At 44.4% G+C, this 16,927-nt stretch overlaps 1 protein-coding gene and 1 non-coding gene across 2 annotated transcripts in view; one reads left to right on the top strand and one right to left on the bottom strand.

The window, feature by feature from the left end:
• Positions 1–6,996: 6,996 nt before the first annotated feature.
• Positions 6,997–16,927, bottom strand: part of TTLL6 (tubulin tyrosine ligase like 6) — a 34,418-nt gene continuing 24,487 nt past the window's right edge. Inside the window, 4 exon segments of the mRNA XM_069481268.1 lie at positions 6,997–7,262; positions 7,746–8,115; positions 15,452–15,730; positions 16,713–16,887. Coding sequence (XP_069337369.1) covers positions 6,997–7,262; positions 7,746–8,115; positions 15,452–15,730; positions 16,713–16,887 — 1,090 coding nt within the window.
• On the top strand, positions 10,318–10,424 carry LOC138392714 (U6 spliceosomal RNA). Its single transcript, XR_011234999.1, has one exon. It is a non-coding gene; the product is annotated as a U6 spliceosomal RNA (small nuclear RNA).

Below are 16,927 nucleotides of genomic sequence, written 5' to 3'. Positions count from 1 at the left end.
AAATTAGCTGGGCATGGTGGCATGCATCTGTAGTCCCAGCTACTCTGGAGGGTGAGATGGAAGGATCCCTTGAGCCCAGGAGTTAGAGGCTGCAGTGAGCTATGATTGTGCCAGTGCACTACAGCCTGGACAACAGAGTGAGACCTTGTCTCAAAAAAAAAAAAATTTTTTTTTAAGACATCGTACATTCCAGTAGAGAGACAGCCACACGAACAAATCACTATCATAGGGAGTGACATGAATGAAGGGTGCTCGGCTCTCTAAGATGATCCCTTAAGCTATCTTTCCAACTTCATCTCCCAATTTTCCTTTCTGGTCCAGCCAAAGTGGACTAGACTTTACCTCTTAATCATGTTCAGGGTTGTTTTTATTTTCTTCCAGGCCTCTATACCTCAGTTCACACCTTATATCCACTTTTTATAACCCATTTTATCCTTTCCTGCCACCACCTCAAACATCACCTCTTCCAATGAAGTGGATGTGGTCCTCCCAGCTGGGAGTGAAGGTGTTTCCTTCTCATCTACTTATACTCTTTTTTAGTGGCACTTAACTCAGGCTAATCATCTATGGACCTGCCTCTCCCCACTGTACATGTTATGGGGGCAAGGACAGCCACAAGCATTTTTTGTCCCCCAAAAGCATTCAACAAACAACTGTAGCCCTAAAGGTGAACAGGCAGGAGGTCTGTTCTGTGGAGCTAGAAAGGCAGCCTGGCATTTTTGCCTTCTCATTGGATAACCCAGAGCTGTTGAAGCCTCCAGGCAGGCCCCACTACATAATTGGGCAGATCCAGTGCAAAATGAAAACACAGGGTACCTTGTTCAGAAATTATTCACACTTTCAAGATGGTGGCAACAGAATGTTAACCCAAGTGCAGGGCCCTTCTAAGTGCAGGGCCCTGTGCGACTGCATGGATTGCATACCCTGTCTGTAGGATCAAAGGTGCTGGCTCCAAAGTGTTCCTTAGAAAGACAAATAATTCTGACTTCACCTTATTAAAAGACTTTCTTTTTATCAGCTCAGAAACCCTTGACTGGCTGGGATTAGTGACCAGGAAGAAAACGAGAGAGATGTAGAGCTTCTAGGAAGCCCCATTCCAGCAAGTCTTACATTTTTTGCCTGGGCTGGCAACCTGAGAACAACAATAGGAAAAGTGGCCTCATCTATTCTGAGTCAGTTTATTTTGAGCCTTGTGAATGGCATTGGGAAAGAGCCAGTGAAGTGGAAGTTGAGGTGACAATCAAGCCTTTACTCGTCTGCCTGTGGTAACTAGGCCTGCTGCTTCTGCCATCCAGGAGGACCTTGACTTACTGCAAAGAACACTGTACCAGGATCCTTGAGAGCCAGGCCCAGATGGGGATGAAGATGTCGTGTACATGTGTGTTTCATGGCTGAACACAAATGGCTTGAGTCTAACGTCTCCATTCAATACCATGGATGATTAAGATCTTCTGCCTAAGAGATACTGTGGGCTTCAAGTATCCCAGACTCCCCTGACATCCTTGAGGCCAGAAATTCATCCCACTGGGAGCCCATAAGGCAAAGCTGGGTCAACATCATGAAGCAGGAGCTTGTCTTCCAATCTCACTTCTTCTTCCTCCCCTGCCCAGACTTCTCCAAAGCTCTCACCAGGGATCCAACTCAGGAAGAGCAAGTGAGGCAAAAATCTTGTATCCCATTCCTGGAGAGGGCAGAGAGGGAACTGGCAGATATGGAAAGATGTTATGCCTGGGGTCTAGCCAGGCCCTGTGCTGGGCAGAGTCAGGAGAGCTACTGTCCCAGAGAGGGCCATCTCAGGATCTGGGCTCCTCCAGAATATTAAAGTCAATTAACCAGCAAGGAGGGCAGGGCCTATGGTATGCTATTCACTCGAGATATTCTTCAAAGGCTCTGCCATGTATTCAATGTAACTGGAGCTTTCTTAATGAGGGGTGCTCAGGAGAATTATCTCCCCCACTTCCCCTTCCCATTCTCCCTCTGAATCAGGCTCCTTGTCCTGGCATTGAGCATGGCAATTTATTTTATTAATGGACACGGGGGCGGGGGCAAGGTGCATGGTTTCTGCATGTCGATGGAAGAAAGACCTTCAGGCTGGACACTCTTGCCTCACCTCTGCCTTTGCTGGCAGGATTGAGTTGGGCTGGCAAGGGAGGTAGCGGGAAGATGTTTGGGCACCAAGGTGGCAGGTCTTTGGGCTCGCTGGAGTGGGAGGAGGTCTGGTCTTTACCCAGTGAAGTTGCAAGTGCCTCAATTCTCTTATCCAGGGCTCAGAGTTCTCCATCATGTCCAGCCCTGTCCCTGTGTTTTATCTTTGGAGATGAAGGCTTAACTGGCACAGTCCTGCTGGTGACCTGAGGGCTTTGGACTCCTGGAAATCATGAGCCCATCTCTGAAACATGACTCCTACCTGGGGGAGTGTTCTGGATGGTGGTGCCATGAAAGGGACCCAGAGAAGAGCCACAGGTAGGGCAACCAGGGTGAGACCTGGGGCAGCACCCATCAACTCGCAGAAGTCGCAGTCTGGTAGCACTGTAGGCCAACTGGGTGGGCACAGAGGCAAGGCTGCTAGCCTCAGTGCTGCTGATGGGAGATATTTGTAAGATCAAGATTTCCTCTAGATGAGGAAATGAAACTTTCAGTTGATTCTGTGAACATTGGAGATACCGCGGGAAGAGACAAATCATTTCCCGAGAGTATGAGGTAGGAAGGAAAAAATGGCAGAGATACAGCCTGGTTCTGGAGAAGAAAAAAGAAAAAGATTTTTCTCAGATTTTCTTTTAAAATGACCTCCAGAATATTAAAGTCAATTAACTCATCATCACCATTGCTATCTAGTGGATCAAAAGGTGCTTTGGTGATTCACATTGGCAGTCACCAGAAGCTCATTTTATCTACACAACATTCATCTTCTTGCAGGCTTCCTGCCCCAAACATTTGATATGGATCATTTAAAAGCTGCCAATATGTTTGGTTGGAGACTATATATGGTAGTGGTTAAGGAGCTGTCAGCCTTTGGACAAGTTACTTAACCTCTCTAAGTGTGGTTTTCCCACTTGAAAAAAGTGAGTAACAATGCCTTGAGGGCTGAGATAATATATGCAAAGTTTTTAGTAGACCAAAAGCAAGTGTGTCTTGGTCCAGTCCATGCTGGGCTCATCACCATCAGCACAATATTGTCATCATCACCGTCATCACCCTCAGTGTAACTACCATTTGTTCCATGAGATATCATCTTCCACTTTACCAAGCCACTGAATGACCATTAAAATCCTACAAAATGGTTTATATTTATTTACCCGCTAGAATTCAACTGTTATACAGATCTCTACCCTGGGCGCTGTGACCAACCCACTGTGAAAATGGGTCCAGAAGAAGGATAGATTACAGTGACATGCAGAAAAATGAAGGAATTTGTCAGGGCTCCATTTCTCACGTGGGTCAGGACAAGGCTTTTTGTCCAGAGTCCATCACTTGGGTGAGGTTGGGCAAGTTATTTAATGTCCTCAAAACCTTGATTATCTTCACCTGCAAATTGGGGATAAGGTAACAACATCTGCTTTGCAACCTCACAGTAGCACACAGTCTGGAGACTTGACACGTGGAAGGTGTTAATGTTATGACACTGACCAAGGAAACCCCTGAACCACAACTGGGACTTCCACCTGCTCCTCCTTCTCTCCTTCAACCATCATTTATGATGCAGAAGCCCTCTTCCCATACCACACCCTGCTCCATTTGTGAATCAATGCATTGGTAGATGGGCATTCTGTTGCATATAATTAGTCTTCTGTGAGTTTGCTTTCTTATGTGTAGTACACATGGCCTGATTAGTTTGGAGAGAATTTTCAGAAACCATTATTTGGACTAAAAGCAGACGGCCAGCTCTGAGATCTGGTGACCCCACATGGCATTCTAGGAGGCCCGCTTGGACTTTGCCATCTCTGCTACCTGCAGAAATGCCTTCACTCAGGAGCCATTAATTGTACCCTCAGCTCTAACTGAAGACTAATATGAAAAGTGCCACTTGAAAGACAGATAGGGTGGCTTCAGAAACGTAGGGCTTGGGAATCAGAAGCAACTGACTAAAATCCTTATTCTGCTAGGCAAAAGCTGTGGGTCCCTCTGAATGTTAAGCCTATGTACTTTGAGCTTCAGTTTTTTTCTTTTTTAAAGTATACAATTGTGATTGGAATTAAATTAGATAAAATATTTATCTAGAAGAGTATTGGCACCTATACAGTAGACTAGAAAAAACGGGTAACTAAGGCTGGGTGTGGTGGCTCATGCCTGTAATCTTAGCACCTTGGAAGGCCAAGGTGGGAGATCACTAAAGGCCAGAGTCTGAGACCAGCCTGAGCAACACAGCAAGACCCTGTCTCTCTACATAAAATAAAAAAAAGAAAGAAAGAAAAATTAGCTGGACATGGTGGCATGAGCTTGAAGTCCCAGCTACTGGGGAGGCTGAGGCAGGAGGATCACTTGAGCCCAGGAGTTTGAGGTTACAGTGAGCTATGATGATACTACTGCACCCTAGCCTGGGCAACAGAGCAAGACCCTGTCTCAAAACAAAACAAAACAATTTTAAAAACCCCAGAAAACAAAAGAGTAACTATTATCATCATTAATATTAACAAAAAGTATGGCAGTGCCTTCAGACATTGCCAACTATGGTAATAAAGGTCTATGAGACTCCACGTGGTACACTGCTCTTAAAAACCAGAGACAGGGGCCGGGCGCGGTGGCTCACGCCTGTAATCCTAGCACTCTGGGAGGCCGAGGCGGGTGGATTGCTCAAGGTCAGGAGTTCGAGACCAGCCTGAGCGAGACCCCGTCTCTACTAAAAATAGAAAGACATTATATGGACACCTAAAAATCTATATAGAAAAAATTAGCCGGGCATAGTGGCGCATGCCTGTAGTCCCAGCTACTCGGGAGGCTGAGGCAGTAGGATCGCTTAAGCCCAGGAGTTTGAGGTTGCTGTGAGCTAAGCTGACGCCACGGCACTCACTCTAGCCTGGGCAACAAAGTGAGACTCTGTCTCAACAAAAAAAAAAAAAAAAAAAAACCAGAGACAGGGGAAAAAGTCTCTCCTAGAGAACTACTTAACTTATTTTTACTTATCTATGAGAAAATATTGAAAGCTTCTCTGCCTACAAAATCCTGGAGCTTCTCAGGGAGTCTGAACCCAAGCTGGATTTTACTGAAGAATGGCAAGAAGCAGCGTCTGATGTTAGAGATATTCACCAAGATTCAACTAAAGGGGAAGCTCTCCTCGTTCCCAGCTCACTACAACCCAAATTGATGACGAGTGTATACAGGGATATGGAACTCACTATAGCCCAAAGCAAGTGAGTGCCCGTGTATTCAGGGATGTGCCAGGAGCTTAGTGGGAAGAAGAACCAACAGAACGAGTCCTAATCTTTGGGGAGTTTGCAGTCTAGGGGGAAGGGTCACAGCCCCTGCCCTCAGGGAGACCCTGGTTTGATGGTAGACATATAATCCATGCCACTAGGGAGCCTCTTTTCTGATTGGACAGACAAAAAAGACCAAAAGAGAATGCTGTGTTTGGCCTTTTCTGCTAAGAGATTCAGAGCCAAATTCAATGGCACTTTATCACACCCTCTCAATCTAATTATCTCCTCCTTTTCTTTGTGTGGCTTTGGATTGTCACTACTTTTAATAGTCCTATTGAAGACAAGTTTTCATTGCAACCTGCTTCATCTTCATCCCTTTTTGTAATAGTAGGAACAGAAATAGCAATATATCAGTAACCATCTTTACTTAAAATTCCAGTACCAACATATTGTGCATCTTGTGCTTAAGACAGTGGGGGGAGCTCCACAAGGGGGGAGCTCCACAAGGACCAGGGAGTTTCACTGCAATGACAGGCCCAGGGGTCAGGGCCGGCTGTCACAGGCTTCTCTGCCCAGGCCTGGGACTAGATGCAAGACATTCCTTACCACCCACACCCAAGATACCTGACCAAAAGATGAATTCCCAGGGCCCTATCCCAGACCTCTTGTGTGTGCCAAAATTTCCAGGGTGTGTGGCCTGGGAAACTACAGGCCTAACAAGGCCCAGCCATGATTCTTCTCAGCAGGGAAGTTTGGGGAACATCAAACCCAGTTCTTCTCTGAGCATGGGGAGAAGAGTATCAGAATCAACTAAAGGAGCTTCATAAAATGATTCCTGCACATTCCAGCCAGGCCCTACTGGATCAGAATTTCTGGGACTGGGCCCTGGAATGTGCATTTTTACAAGTACCCAAGGTGATGCCTGTGGGCTGATGATTCCTCGAAGGCCCTCCAGCCATGTGAGCTACTGGGCACAAGGGGGCCAGGTCAGAGCGTCTGGGCACAGTCTGCCTTAGGTGGCAAGGGTGAGGGAGACAATCTATAACCTTCTTCTGTAGGCAGCCAAGCAGCACAGCTCCCTCTACCCCATGCAATGCTATGCTGTAGCGTTCTCCTAAATTGTTACACAGAACCTTCCTTCAGAAGCACTAAAGTTCTGATGGAGGGCTCTGACTATGTCGTTGGTCCTTTCACGTGGTGGAATCAAAGCTTCTCAAAGGTCTTTGGTTCCACATCTTCTGAGGCTCCACTGTCCTATTGTTCACTCCCCTCACTACACCCCATTACAGGGCCAGCCTTTGGGGCAAGGGACTTAGGCCAGGCTGGCTCAGCGTGAAGGGTGTGAAAATCAACCCCTGGTGGTTGGCATGGTTCTATTTCTGGGACCTGCACATTGGACTCCCGCTATTTCAGCCGTAAGTGGAAGACAATGCAAAGTGCCCCTTGTGGAGGGGGCAGACCAGTCGGATGAGCAATACACATAGCATGGGGGTCACATTTTGACTGAGCTGAGTCTTAATTGTCCACTTACTTATATGTCTCCATTAGTCCATCCATCCTCCTACCTACCCGGCATTCCAGAAAAATACAGAGAGTGCATGCCAATGCACTAACTACATTAAGGGAATATGGGGAGGCCTACCTAGTTCCTCTCACATCCTTTGTGGCCAGAGATCAGGCAGTGACCGCATGCTTCCTGATCCTGTGTCCTCAGGGCCCTCACAGTACCTGTATGGCTTCTGCTGGGCCTCGGGTCCAGGCGGGCTGGAGTGGCCACCAGCAGGTCATTCAGAGAAACATCGTAGCTTTGAGGACTCTGCAAAAGGAGGAGGGAGGGCACATCCAGCTGCCTCTTCTCACCAGAGCTGTGGCTGTGGAAGTAATAATCCATGGGCAGGGAGGGGTTTTCTGGAAAGGCAAAGGCATCGGCATCATCTATTTGTGCTGCTGGATTCAGCACAAGTTCCTGGTAAAGGCCACCTCCCACGAGGATCCCATGGCCTGGAAGTGGCTGAAGCTCTCTGAACTAGTATAGTCAGCCATTGCTCCTTTCCTCCAAATAGCTCTCCTGCCCCAGTTTCCATACTTAACGTCCGTACCCGGGACAGACGCAGCTACATGGGCCTCATCTGAAGGAACCAGGAAATATTGAAAAGTGAAAGTGGACTCAGACATAGCATTCTATTTTATTTTATCTTTTTGTCTTCCCAATCAGACTAGAGACTCCTAAGGGCATGGACTGTGTCTCTACTATCAGACTGCGGTCTCCTTGAGGGTAGAAGCTGTGCCCCTGCTCCCAGACTGGGGGCTCTCCTCACAGATTAGGACTGGTTCTGTTGGTTCGTCTCACCCCTAAGCTCCTGGCACAGCCCTGGACACAAGGGCACTCACGTGACTGCTTACGAGCCACCAGCTTTGTGTCGTAGTGATCTGGGAACACAGACAGCTTCCTCCTCAGGTGAACCTTGGTGAATAGTTCTGACATCAGCTGCTGCTTCTTCATGTCATTCTTTAGTGACGCCCAGCTTGGGTTCAGACTACCTGAGAAGCTAAGGGATTTTGTAGACAGAGAAGTTTTCGGTATGTTTTCCTGGATGCACTCCTGGGTGATCTGCTGCTGGTTGTGTTTAAAGGAGACCATCCCATCAATCTCTGGGCTGCTGCACTCAGAGCTGGCGGATGTGGACCAGGCTTGCAGAGACTCTGGGGAGGCTGAGATCTGGGTGGTGGATTCTGGGGAGGTTTCTACTGAGGTTAAGGGCTAGAAGAGAAGATAGTCCAAAATGAGACTGTGGAAAGTAGAGGGCTCCTTCCTATGCTATTCTTGATTAAAACCAACAGATTAAGAGCTGGGTTCGGCCAGGCACAGTAGCTCATGCCTGTAATCCTAGCACTCTGGGAGGCCAAGGCAGGAGGATCACTTGAGGTCAGGAGTTCGAGACCAGCCTGAACAACAGCGAGATCCCGTCTCTATTAAAAATAGAAAGAAATTATCTGGACAACTAAAAATATTTAGAAAAAAATATTAGCCGGGCATGGTGGCGAATGCCTATAGTCCCAGCTACTTGGGATGCTGAGGCAGGATTGCTTAAGCCCAGGAATTTGAGGTTGCTGTGAGCTAAGCTGATGCCACAGCACTCTAGCCCAGGCAACAAAGTGAGACTCTGTCTCCAAAAAAAAGAAGAAAAGAAAAGAACTGGGTTCATTAGCGGCAAGAAAGATTAAGTCCAAATAGTTTTCTAACCACCAATTGGTTATACTAGGGCAGAAGATGGTAGAGGAACCTACAGCCTCCTCTGGAGGTCTTTAAACATGGAGAAGATTATAATTACTAAAGACTGGTAATCTGAAAAATAAGTATTATTTTACAGCTGTTAGACTGGCAAAAATTAGAAGGCTGGGTAATGCCAGTGTTGATGGGCATGCAGAGGTATAGGAACTCTCTGCTGCTGAGAATGTAGACTGGTACAGCCATTCTGAACCATCTAGAAATACTTGGCAAAGTAAGATTACAAATACTCTGTGACCTAGCAAGTCTATGCTAAGCATGTATACTAAAGAAGTTATTAGAGAGTGCCTTAAAAAATACATGTACACCAATATTCACAGCAGCATCATTCACAATGGCCAAAAGGCAAAAACAACCCAAATGTCTACCAAGCCATGAATGAACAAAATGCGGCATATATATATATATATATACATATATATATACACATACAATGGACTATTATTCAGTCTTGAAAAGGAAGAAAATTCTGATACATGCTACAACATGAATGAACCTTGAAAACATTATGCTAAGTGAAACAAACTGGACAAATATTGTATGATTCCACTAATATGAAGTACCTAGAGGAGTCAAATTCATAGAGATGGAAAGTAGAATAGAGGTTACCAGGAACTGGGGGTGAGGGCAGAATGAAGAATTATGTTTAGTGGGTACAGAGTTTCTGTTTCAGGTGATGAAAAAGTTCTGGAAATGGATAGTGGTGATAGTTGCATACATTTGTGACTGTTCTTAATGCCATTGAATTGTACACTTAAAAATGGTTAAAATGGTAAATTTTGTTATGTATATTTTATCATAATTTTAAAAACATATAGAGGGATGTTCACTGTGGTGTTATTTGTAGTGGGGCAATCTGCATGTCTATATCTTGGGGAATTGATAGGGTGAAATGAATGGTTGAAACCTATTCTTTTTTTTCCCAACATAATAAAGTATCAAACAAGAAACCTATTCTTGGAAAAAAAAGGAACTTCACTTAATGAGATTTGCAGCTTTGCAGCTTTTTCTCCAAGTACAGCCATAATCCCCATAACATGGGCAGCAAGAGATGTCAAAAGATAGAGTTTGAAGCAGTCAGAGAAGTCAGAGAGCTAGGGTGCAAACTGCGGAAGGGGAAATCCTTTAATGTGCAGTTTGGCTGACTCATAAACTACACATGCTGGGGTGGGGTAGTGTGAGTGGCGGGGAGGGAGGAGAGGATCCCAGGCAACCCAATAAAAAAATACCACCTGGCCGGGCACGGTGGCTCACGCCTGTAATCCTAGCACTCTGGGAGGCCGAGGCGGGTGGATCATTTGAGCTCAGGAGTTCGAGAGCAGCCTGAGCAAGAGTGAGACCCCGCCTCTACTAAAAAAATAGAAAGAAATTAGCTGGACAACTAAAAATATATAGAAAAAATTAGCCAGGCATGGTGGCGCATGCCTGGTAGTCCCAGCTACTTGGGAGGCTGAGGCAAAAGGATCACTTGAGCCCAGGAGTTTGAGGTTGCTGTGAGCTAGGCTGACACCACAGCACTGTAACCCGGGCAACAGAGTGAGACTCTGTCTAAAAAAAGAAAAAAAGAAAGAAAACCACCACTGAAGGTTAAATAACTGAAACTTCAATTGCTGCTCACCACAGCAGATTCAGAATTTGAAGTTAACAGATTGCCCACATAAAAATATCTCTTTAGCACTCACTTTGGCAGCATAAATACTAAAATTAGAACAATGCAGAAAAGATTAGCATGGCCCCTGCCCAAGGATGACATGCAAATTTGTGAAATGTTTCTTTATTTTTTTTTTTTAAATCACTCTTTAGAGGAACAGAATCCAGAGACTCTACAGTGAATCACTGCATCATGTATAATGCATAATGTCCAACATCCAAACATAAAACCGCCAGATATGCAAAAAAATAAACCCAGAAAAATGTAATCCATGCTCAAGAGAAAAAGTAATCAATAGAAACTGATTCTGAGATGACCTAGATATTGGCCTATTAGCAGACAAGGACTTTAAAGCAGGTGTTATAAGTATGGGTCAAAGAATTAAAGGAAAATATGCATAGAAATAAAAAGTTGAGAATCTAAGCAGAGAAACAGAAACTATAAAAAAGAACTGAGTAGAACTTCTATAGGGCTCAAAGTTACAATAACTGAAATTTAAAAATTCACTGGATGGGCTTCATAGCAGATAAATGAATCAGTGAGTTTGAAAATAGAGTAATAGAAATTATCCAATCTGAAAACAGAAGAGAAACAAGACCAAAGAAAAAAGTAGAACCTAAGAAGTCTATGAAACTGTATTATGTGATTTAACATACATGTTATTGAAGGTCCAAAAGGAGAAGAGAAACAAAATAAGGCAGAAAAAAATTTTAAGTAATGGCTATAAACTTCTCAAATGTGGTGAAAGACATCAGCTTTCAAAACCAACAATTTCACAAACCCTAAATGGCCAAGCGAGGTGGCTCATGACTACAATCCTGACACTTTGGGAGGCCAAGGCAGGAGGATTGCTTGAGTTTAGAAGTTCGAGACCAGTCTGAGCAAAACAGCAAGATCTCATCTCTACAAAAAAATAGAAAAATTAGCTGGGTGTGGTAGTGTGCACCTGTAGTCCCAGCTACTCGGGAGGCTAAGGCAAGAAGGTCACTTGAGCCTAGGAGTTTGAGGTTGCAGTGAGCTATGATCATGCCACTGCCCTCATGCCCAGGCAGCAAAATGAGACCCTGTCTCAAAAAAAAAAAAAAAAAAAAGACCCTAAATAAGATATATACAAATAAAACCACACCCAGACACATCATAGTCAAGTTGCTGAAATCCAAAGACAAAGAGATCAGCCAAAGAAAATTGACATATTACACACAGCGAGCAATGTTGTGAATATAGTCGACTTCCCATTAATGAAAGACCAGAAAATAATGGAACAACGTCTTTAAAGTACTGAAAGAAAAAAAAAGTCAACCCAGAATTCTAGGTTCAACAAAAATATCCTTTAAAATGAAGGTTAAATGAAGACATTTTCAGATAAACAAAAACAGAAAATTCATCACCAGCAGATAGATGTACATTACAGTAAATGTTATAGGGAGATTGTCAGGCTATAAAATAACTTACAATGCATATCTTTCTCTTAATTCTTTTATTTATTTATTTATTTAATTTTTAAACTAATCATTAATTATTAATTAAGATTATCTTAATTCTTTTAAATACTATGACTGTTTAATGCAAAATTTATAACACTGTATTGTACGTTTTATATGTATGTTAGCACAAAAGAGGGAATAAATTTCCTGTATTTAAAATTAAGAGCAACATTAATTCTACGTACATTCTGACAAGCTGAAGATGAATATTGAAATCCCAAAAACAGGCCAAGCGTGTGGTGGCTCACACCTGTAATCCTAGCATTCTGGGGGGCTGAGGCGGGAGGATCGCTTGAGCTCAGGAGACCAGCCTGAGCAAGAGTGAGACAACGTCTCTACTAAAAATAGAAAATATTAACTGCATGGTCCCAGCTACTTGGGAGGCTGAGGCAGGAGGATCACCTGAGCCCAGGAGTTGGAGTCCAGCCTGGACAACGTAACAAGATCCCATCTCTAAAAAAATTTTTTTTAATTAAAAATAAAGAAAAGGAAAAAAAATGATAAACCCATAGTAAGACAGATCAAGATAAAGAAACAGGAAACATGAATTACTTTTATCAGCCATGAAAGAAGGGCTATCACTAAAGATCCTGCAGATATCAAAAGGGTGATAAGAAAATTTAGAGATAAGAAGGGATCAATCGTACTGGGTGCAGTGGCTCACACTTGTAATCCTAGCACTCTGGGAGGCCAAGGCGGGAGGATCACTTGAGCTCAGGAGTTCGAGACCAGTCTGAGCAAGAGTGAGACCCCCATCTCTACCAAAAATAGAAAAATTAGCTGGGATAGGTAGTGTGTGCCTGTCGTCCCAGCTGCTCAGGAGGCTGAGGTAGGAGGATCACTTGAATCCAGAAGTTTGAGGTTACAGTGAGCTATGAAGATGTCACAGCACTCTATCCAGGGCAACAGAGTGAGACTCTGTCAAAAAAATAAAAAAATAAAAAAAAAAAAAATAAAGAGAGAAAAGAAATAAAACTGTCTTCATCTGAAGACAACATTTGACAAAAATCCTAAAAAATCAACAACCATAAAAAACATTACCAGAATTTATAAGAAAGTTAAGCCTCAAGATGCAAGATAATGTACACAAAATTATTGTTGTTTCTATATACTAGGAACAAACAACTGGAAATTGAAATTTAAATAAATAATTCCATTTATAATATTGTCAAAAAACAAACACCTAGGAATAAATTTAACATATAATATGCAAAATCTCTGCACTAAAAACCATAAAACTTTGTTGAGGGAAATTAGAGAATATCTAAATAAATGGAAAGATTAACCATATTCATAAATTGGAAAATTCACTATTATCAAAGACATTAATTTCCCTCAAAATTTTCTACAGATTCAACACAATACCAATCAATAGGAGAATGGATAAACAAACTGCAGTATATTTGTACAATGGAATATAACTCAGCAATAAAAAAGAACAAACTACTGTTACACACAATATGGATGAATCTCAGAGATATAATACTGAGCTAAAGAAGCTAGACGCAAAACACATATACAACTCTATCACTTCATTTACATAAAATTCAAGAGTAGGCAAAATTAATTTAAAGTGGAAAAAAAGGCAGAGAAATCAGAATTAGCATAGTGGATGCCTTGCAGAGGGATGGAGGGTAGACTGCCTGGGAAGGGACAGGAGGGAACTTTTTGGATGTATCAAAATGTTCTATATTATGGTAGACATGTGGGTTAAAATTGTATGGCTGAGATTTGAGTATTCCAATGCAATTTTTTTTTTTTTTTTTGGAGGCAGGTCTGAATGTTTATCATCCTCCCAAATTGTTATGTTGAAGTCCTAACGCCCAAGGTGATGGTAGTAAGAGGTGGGGCCTGCGGGAGACGAATAGGTGATGAAGGCATAGCCCTCCTGAAGAGGATTAGTGCCCTTAAAACGGAAGCCTAAGAGAGCTAGTTAGCTCCTTCTGCCATGTGAAGACAACAGTGAGAAGCTGCCAGCTATGAGGAATGGGCCCTTGGCAGACACTGAATCTGCCAGCACCTTGATCTTGACTTCGCAGCCTCTAGAACTATGAAAGCTAAAGTTCAGTTGTTTATAAGCTACCCAGTCTAAGGTATTTTGTTATAGCAGCCTGAACAGACGAAGACAAACTCCTCATCAGATATATGGTTTGCCAATGTTTCTTCCCATTGCATAGGTTGCCTTTTCACCCTGTTGATTGTTGCCTTTGCTGCACAGAAGTTTTAAGTGTGATGTAGTCCCATTTGTCTATTTTTGCTTTCCTTGCCTGTGTTTTGGTGTCATGCCCAAGAAAGCATTGACAATACAACGTCATGAAGCTCCAAAGCATACTCTGTTAAAGGTGCTTTTCAAACTGTGGGTCATAAACCTATTAATAGGTCATGAAATTAATCTAGTGGGTTGTAACTGGCAATTTTTACAGAATACGACAGAATGCACAGAATAGAAAATATTAAATGAGTCATTGAATGTAGTATGGCCAAGCATTGTTTCAGAAACTTTTTTCCAGTTGTGTGTATGGTGGACTGTAAAATAAAACGCACATCTTACTGTAGGCTATGGGTAAAATTTTTGAAACACATTGCACTACTCTCTACTGCACTGGGACCCAGCGAAGGCCCAGCAATGCTGGAGATTTCCCAGCAGTTACAGGGGGGTCATCGCATGGCCCTCAGTGAGCCTCAGTGTGAGGAGCACAAAGGGACCTGTGCTAGAGCAGTCAGTACCACACTCATGTGACAACTCTGTTTTTACAAAAATAGAAAATCAACTGTCACCTTAAATTAACATTTTTGTTTGAATTTTATTGGCGCTGTCTGTTTTGTTTTGGCTCTATAGTTAAGAGCCCTAAGTATAAATATTTTATATCTGATTCTATGCTTATATATATTTATAAAAATAATTTAGGTCTACAATGCGGGTCTGAGAGAGCTTTCTTTCCTTCAAAAGGTACATCAATGGAGTCTGAAAAATGTTGTTTAAGTTATGTACTGAGTTCAGAGGAGTACTCTAAAATTCGTGTCCACCAGGACCTCTCAGAATGTGACCTTATTTGGAAAGGGGTCTTTGCAGGTATAATGAGTCAAGTTAAGATGAGGTCAAACCAGAGTAGAGTGGTCCCTAAATCCAATGACTGGTGTCCTTATAAGAAGGTCATGTAAAGATACCCAGAGGAGGAACACAGGGTAGAAGGCCATGTGACAGCAGAGGCAGAGGTTGGAATTAGGCTGCCACAAACCAAGCAATGCCAAGGATTGCCAGCAACCACCAGAATCTATCAAGAACAATGAAGGATCCTCCCGAGCCTTCAGATGGAGCATGGCCCCAGACACCTTGATGTCAAACTTCTAGCCTCTAGAGCTGTAAGAGAATAAATTGTGCCATTGTACACTGCCAGATTCACCACAGCAGCCCTATGAAACCACCACTTTTAAGGTGGCAACCTGTCTTAGAAGAGGGGGTGCATTAGAGGGCCTTTCTAAAAGCCATCCCGGGCCTATCTTCCCAGCAGGCACACCCCTCCACACACGGGTTTTGAAAGCTGAGAAATGGAGACCCTGGAAGGCTCACTGGCTTACTCAAACGGCCAGCAAGTCAGGGGTATAGAAGTGACCACAAAGCAAGACTCCCGTGTCTCCCTCCCACCCTCCCAGAGCTCGGCCTTCTGCTTACCATGGTGCCAGTGCATATGTTCACTGCAGTGGCAGACTTGGCCTCCTTGATTTTGGGGTTGGGTTTACCAAACTCCAGCCCGGAGCAGCTGAGACTTGAATTCCTCAGGTTGGGTACAGATCTGTACTGCCTTGCAGATGTAGGCTTTGGGGAAAGAGGACCAGCCTCCTCCTTGGGGGCCTCCTGGTCGAGGCTGCTGTCTATTTCATTTTTCTTTTCGTCTCTGACACTCAAGAGCAAGTCAGGTGTGCAGGACACTAATGTCAATGGCTGGGAGTACTGGGAAGGAGAGCAAACACACAGCCCGTGGGAACCCAGCTCTATCCACGTCCAGGTTCATCTGCACCCAGAAGTAGGTGCAAAGGAGATGAGGAGAAAGAAAGCAGTCGATAGCAAAGTCTCTCTAAGCTGGGGCTCTTAACGTGGGGTTCTGGGACCCTTGGAGGGCTCATGGATGGCTTCAGGGGATCTTTGAGCCACTTGAAATTGCAGTGTCAAAATTGTGCATTGTGTGCTTTATGGCAAGAGATTCCATAGCCTTTATCAGATACTCAAAGGGTCTATGACCCTAAGAAAGTTAAAAAGAAAAACAACAAAAAACCCTGCTCTAATCTTGTTTTTTCAGGTGAGACTTTGAGATAAAGGAGATGGACTAAAAAGTTAACTGAATCTTTCCACTGAGCTGGACCAGAGCACTGGGCAGAGCAGGGGAAGTCAAAGACTTAGATCATAGGCCAACCTGGACAGCTGGCCCACAGCCTGGGGCTGTGCCTCATTTTGCACAGAGACCAGGCTGGAAGGACCTCCCATGGTCGCCATCCCATGTGTGATGTTCTCAGAGTCCCGCCACCCAGGAAGCCCTTCCCAGTGGCCTGCTCTCTTAGCTGTGCCCCTGGCCCGCTGGAGGGGAGCATTCCCACCCAAGCAGGAGTGGAGGACCATGGTGCACGCAGTCCTGGAGCCCGCTCCCCTAATGGGGCTCATGCCCAGACTCCCAGAGCGGCCCGCCTGGCTGCTTTTGTTCCTATTGGAGGAGGCAAGAAGGTCAGAGCAGCAAGAGTCCCCTGTTGTCTGGATGGAGGGATCCTCTAAAGACAGCGGCCCGTGTGCCTTCAGGGCTCCCCTCCTGCTCCCCACCCCTCTGCACAGCCCTTCAGTGTGTCTGGGCTGTGAGCAGTGGTCTCCTCAGCACCCCACCGCGGATCGGGCCCAGCTGGGGAAGGGTGCTGGGCATGCGTGCTCCCCTCCCATCCGGGTTTACTTGTTTGGAGGTGCTGTGGGTGGCAGACTCTCGTTTCTGTTGCTTCTGTCTCCAGGTCCTCGCGCCATTGCCTCTGGCCTGCTCGCCTGCCAATTCCCCTGGCATCTCCACCTTCCTCTCTTTGGTCTGGAAGGGTTTTTTCTCCTGTTTTAGTCTCAGCTTCTGGATCAGTTGCCTGCCCATTGAGGAACAAGTGAGTGTCACCAGGTCAGGGA

The sequence above is a fragment of the Eulemur rufifrons genome, chromosome 9, assembly GCF_041146395.1.
Source record: "Eulemur rufifrons isolate Redbay chromosome 9, OSU_ERuf_1, whole genome shotgun sequence".
NCBI classification, from domain to species: Eukaryota; Metazoa; Chordata; class Mammalia; order Primates; family Lemuridae; genus Eulemur; species Eulemur rufifrons.
This window is presented reverse-complemented; position numbering and strand designations above follow the sequence as displayed.